The following is a 5072-nucleotide window of genomic DNA, read 5'->3' as shown; positions in this document are numbered from 1 at the left end:
TATGCTAAATGCCTTCTGAGGTTCTCCAAGAGTCCACTGGCAGCTCAGCTCAGGCCAGTCCCTACAGATGGGCCCAGGAGTCTTATCTGAAAGGCAAGCCCCCACTCCCTCCCCCACGACATTGGTCATGTGCCATGGTGTCCCTGATTTGAGCTCCTCACCCCTAGTTCTTGCAAGGCAGCTTTCGGACCGGAGTGGAGCCCAGGGTTCACCCTGGGATTCTCCAGTTAGCACTGCCTGGCCAACTTCCCAAAGGATCCGGGAGCTGTTGTCAGCCCACAGAGGGGGAAATGAGAAAGCCTGGGTCAGCCACCCTTCAGGGATCTTTCTGAGGGCCTGGGGACCGAGGTGAGCGGGGCATAGGAAAGGACTTCCTCTACTTCCTCCTAAAGGAGAGTTATCAAAGCTGTCCACCTGGGAAGCCTTTCCCTTCTCAGCCCCTCCCTGCCACCATCACCAAAAGGAAGCAGGAAAACATCCGTCATCACAGCCCCGGATGCTGCATTTCCAGTGGCTTCAATCAGGATATCCCTCAGCCTTTTCCCAGGAGCTTAAGGATCTGGAAAGGGCAAGTGGTGCAGTTGCCAGGACCATTGTGGAATTCTTGGCCTAGAGGAGACTGAGTCTCTAACTGGTCCCAGACCGGTTTGAGATCTGTTCAGCTCCCAGCCAGTTCCAGAGAGGGCCCATTACATGTCCCAGGGGATATGGGACGCCCTTGGGTGACCTCGAAGCGCACCCCTCTGCTCAGGTTACAGCTAGGTCTCTGGAGGGACTGAGAGTCACCAACACCTCCTTTCTCCTTGGTATCTATTTCCCTCTTGGGGATGAGTGTGTTTGGGGAACAGGGGAGGAGGCGTCAGTGCACAAGGACCAGGACTGGGGAGAAGGGCCCCAGATGTCTATGGTGATAGACCGCACGGATCTCTTTCTCAGAGCCACGAAGGGGCAGCTTCGAGAACTGGAAACTCCCCAGTTTGGCCTCTTAGGCCTCCCTACTCCCTCTCTGCCCTTGGCAGTGAGAACAAAGAGGGGAAATTTCAAAGGTGATTTCCAGGTTTCCAGAGCAAACTGAAGAGCTGAGGATTAACTGTCAGGATGTGCAGTGTCAGAAGCAGGAGCTGCCCGGAGGGAGGTGAAGAAGGCTGGCTCACCAGAGCCTTCGCTCTTTTATCAGACGATCTCAGGCCTACCTGATGCCACTGGGGCCTCAGTGGTGCCCCAGCCAGGGCGCCCTGTGATGTGGCCAGGAACAGAAACCAGAACTCTCGGTCAAGTCACCTGGGCATCCAAGTCACCCTGGCCAAGGACTTCTTCCACCTCTCACTTGGCAAAGGGAGCACGGCAGGGCAACAACCCGTATGGCACCCAGCACTCTGCCGTGTGCTCATGCCCTCTGAATTATAGATGCCCCCAGCTCCCAGACTTCTGGGCGAGGGAGGCAGCTGTGTCTAAAACAGCTCCAGGGGGCACCTGGGTGGCTCAATCGGTTAAGCGTCCAACTCTTGATCTCGGCTCGGGTCTTGATCTCAGGGTCATGAGTTCAAGCCCTGCGTTGGGCTCCATGTGTGGAGCCTACTTAAATAAAACAAAACAGGGCGCCTGGGTGGCTCAGTTGGTTAAGCGACTGCCTTCGGCTCAGGTCATGATCCTGGAGTCTCTGGATCGAGTCCCGCATGGGGCTCCCTGCTCGGCAGGGAGCCTGCTTCTGCCTCTGACCCTCCCCCCTCTCATGTGCTCTCTCTCTCTCATTCTCTCTGTCTCAAATAAATAAATAAAATCTTTAAAAAAATAAAAATAAAAATAAAATAAAATAAAACAAAACAAACAAACAAACAAACAAATAAATAAGACAGGCCCAGGAAGTGATGGGCTACCCTTCAGTTCTACAAATTGAGCCACTTGTCCTGAAGGTCCTTTATTTGGGGGGAGTCTCTCTCCTAGTTAGCCTGCCTTACCCTACCCCTGTGGCATGAGAGCAAAGGAGAGGGGCACGTAAACACAGAAAGTCGTAAGCACCAGCCATGGTGAAGCTCCGTCGGCAGACACGGCTTGAGTTGAGGAGTGGGCCCGGGCCAAGGGTGTAGGGGTCATCCTCTGCTACTTCCACCTCTTACGGCCCCTGCAAAACCCTCTTCCAACCCAGAGTTAGGAGAAGCCTGACGCTAAAATGGATTCTTGGGATTGGAGAAGTAGACAGAGAATGGGGATACCCAGGGATCTCCCCAGTGATGCACAGGGCCCACATGCTTCTCAAGGGGGGGCAGGTCAAAGATACCCAGCACTTCATTAAGGATCAGGGCCCACCAAACCAATCTTGAGCAAGGCTGAGGGAAAGTATCCAGAACTGTCTTTTGGCACCCCACCCCACTTCTAAGTCTGGGGAGTTGATTTCAGAACTCAGTGATAAACCGAATTAAGTGTAATTACAGCCCTGACCCACCAGCTCACTCTGGATCCTCCCCAGTGAGGGCAGTGAGTAGGGGGGGGGCGTAGTTCCAGACCGGGTCCAAACAAATGCTCCCTATTGGTGCTCCCCGGTTTCTGACAGCTCTCAGGCCACAGGAGTAACTGCTCCTCCCTCAGGATTTACAAACAGCCTTCTGGGGCAGGGGGTGGGGCCTAAGAGGCCCAGGTCACATGACTGTCCGAGGTGGGAACTCAGCCCAGCACCAGCAGAGACGTCAGGAAACTGGACGCTGGGCAGGAGCCCTCAGGATAGGCATTGAAGGAAATCTTCTAAACCACCGATGCTGAAATAAGACTTTAGTGTGCACAAAGAAAGCTCGCATTAGCGCCAGAGAGGAAGGAGGGTTGGGAGGGCCCAGGAGGCCCCGGGAAAACGGAGAGTGGATACAAAGGCCTTGGGGCAGAGGAGACGACTGGGAGGACTGGGAGGGAAGGAGGGCTGAGGGGTGGGCCAGGGAGACACATCCGTTGCCTGGTGGGGGTCAGGGGGAGGCAGGCTCTTGCTTCATCACACCAGTCCTCCTCTGGCCTCTGTTCTTCGCTCTCTCCTGTTCCTTGAAGCCCGTTTGCTTCCTGCCAGAGCCAAGAGCTGGGGACCAGCAGCCGTGCCCTGCTCCTTTAGTCTTTCCAGGGGCTGAAGTACTGGGCCTGTGGCAAGGAGAAAAACAGGGCGATGGCCCCGGGCCGGGTGGTGCCCACTGTCCTGATGGTGACTCTCCAGCGTCAACATCCACTACAGGCCTCCTCATGCCCGGTGCTGAGCTACAAGAGTCCTGTGGCTTCCCGTCCAGGAGAGGACACGGCAGGTCAACAGGCCACTTGAGCACAGCGCAGGAGTGCTCTGTCCGGGTTCCCTCTACTCACGGCTCGAAGGCCCAGGGCAGTGTGACAGGAAGGTGGGGCCTGCCCCCTGACTTGGCCAGGCCACAAATCACTTTTCCTGACAAACACGCTGTTTCCCACCAGAGACTAGTGCGATCTAGTTCCTGGGGGATTGAGGGTGAGGTCTGCTCTCCAGCTTTCTCAGAGACTTGCGAAATCTGAGACCCAAGCCACAGCCTGTGGCCAATGTGTCAGCCCCAAGTCAGAGGTTACAGGAGGAAGGACGAGCAGAGAGAAGGCCAAGGATAGACACGTTGGGAGCCGAGGGGCACTGGGAGGATGGGAGGAGAAATGCTCACCAGACCCAGCCTGTGTCCATCAAGGGTTCTGGACTAGGGGAGGGAAGAGCCCCCAAGGCAGCTGGTGCTGTTTGTCAGAGGGACAGAGACCAGAAAAGAGGCTGCCAGAGCAGGGGTTAGGAGTCAGGCTGGATCTCTGCCCTGGTTCTGACATTTACACGCTGCCTTCATGATGGGGCAAGCTATTTAACCTCTCAGCGACTCTGGTTAGCTTGCTCATCTGTAGAATGGGGTGGTAACAGGACCTGTCTCATGGGGATAGCTATCTGGATTCGTGAAGAAAGGTGGTCTCTGTTCAATACGTATTAGCTATGACTATTATTCCCTAAGAGAGCCTGAGAGAATCAGGGGCGTGGAGATTGTCGCTCCAGACATTGCAGGGACCAGGGCAGGCGCTGAGAGGGTCCCTCCCAACAGAGTAGGAAGCCAGCCTCAGACCTGCAGGACAAGTGGGCAGAGGGGAGACAGCTGGTCCCTCTGGTACCCCTTCCTGGCACTGCTCACTGCTCCTCCTCTCTAGGGCGAAGTTTTTCTTTGCATTTGGCCAGGAGTTGGCCTCTCTGTCTCCCCCTTATGACACCCCCGCACCGGCATTGGATTCTTGGTGAGCATGATGTGAAGGTCCTGCGTGGCACTCCACCCCCCCACACTGCCTTCTCCACCCATGGGCCAGTCAGGAGCTCAGTAGCTGCAGTCGGGGCGGACCTGCTGCCGGCTCTGGTCAGCCCACCTGACCGCTTCCCTCCCCTGCCAAGTCTCGGGCCCAGAGGGGGGCACCACCTGGGGCTGGCAATGGGCCAGCAGCTCCTGCCAACGGATGTAGGTCTGGGCAGCTAGGTCCTTGAGTCTGGTCCGGTGCATGGCCTGCGGGCTCTCCCGGATATGGGTGCTGATGTGACGGTCCAACTGCATACAGAGCAGCTGCAGTTCTCCCTGGGGGGTGTGGGCGTGGGGGGAGGTGTGGCGTGGGCCAGGCCCCTCCGCAGAAGGGGAGGAGGGGGAAAGAAATCAGAGCAAGAGAGGGATGGATTTGAATGACTGCTCGGAAGTCGGGCAGGAAAGGGAGGAGAGGAACAGGGCAGCCGCTGGGAGGTCGGGTCAGGATCGCTTGGGAATGCCTCGCGGGACACTGGGAGAAGGAGGGAGCCTGGCTCCCCTAGGCCCACGTCTTTCAGAGCCTCCCACTCTTTGCAGCTCCTGACAGCGGGCTGGCCTCCATCTCCGCCTCTTGGGAGACTCACCCACTGGTCTGGAGTAATGTCCTGGCAGCTGACCACCACCCCGGCCAGCGTCAGCAAGCTGTGGCACAGGTAGCAGGCCTGGAGGGAACACGGAGAGACAGGCTCCCCTAAGTCCGTCACCTCCAGCCTCCGTGCTCACAGGCCCGGTGGCCCGGGACAGGGACTCAGCCCACCGCTGGGC

General features: G+C 57.3%; 1 protein-coding gene across 3 annotated transcripts in view; it reads right to left on the bottom strand.

Annotated features, from left to right (window-relative positions):
• Positions 1-2751: 2751 nt before the first annotated feature.
• Positions 2752-5072, bottom strand: part of FAM178B (family with sequence similarity 178 member B) — a 116477-nt gene continuing 114156 nt past the window's right edge. For all 3 annotated transcript variants that reach the window (XM_031028742.2, XM_081833434.1, XM_081833436.1), the window contains 3 exons: positions 4892-4969; positions 4431-4583; positions 2752-3117 (listed from right to left, as the gene is read on the bottom strand). In XM_031028742.2, the coding sequence (XP_030884602.1) occupies positions 3088-3117; positions 4431-4583; positions 4892-4969 (261 nt within the window). In that variant the 3' untranslated portion in view covers positions 2752-3087. The remainder of the gene's footprint in view (positions 3118-4430; positions 4584-4891; positions 4970-5072) is intronic.

This window comes from Leptonychotes weddellii, chromosome 10 (assembly GCF_054177405.1).
Source record: "Leptonychotes weddellii isolate Sample4059 chromosome 10, ASM5417740v2, whole genome shotgun sequence".
In the NCBI taxonomy this organism is placed as follows: domain Eukaryota; kingdom Metazoa; phylum Chordata; class Mammalia; order Carnivora; family Phocidae; genus Leptonychotes; species Leptonychotes weddellii.
The sequence above is the reverse complement of the archived record's forward strand: the minus strand, read 5'-3'. Positions and strand labels throughout refer to the sequence as shown.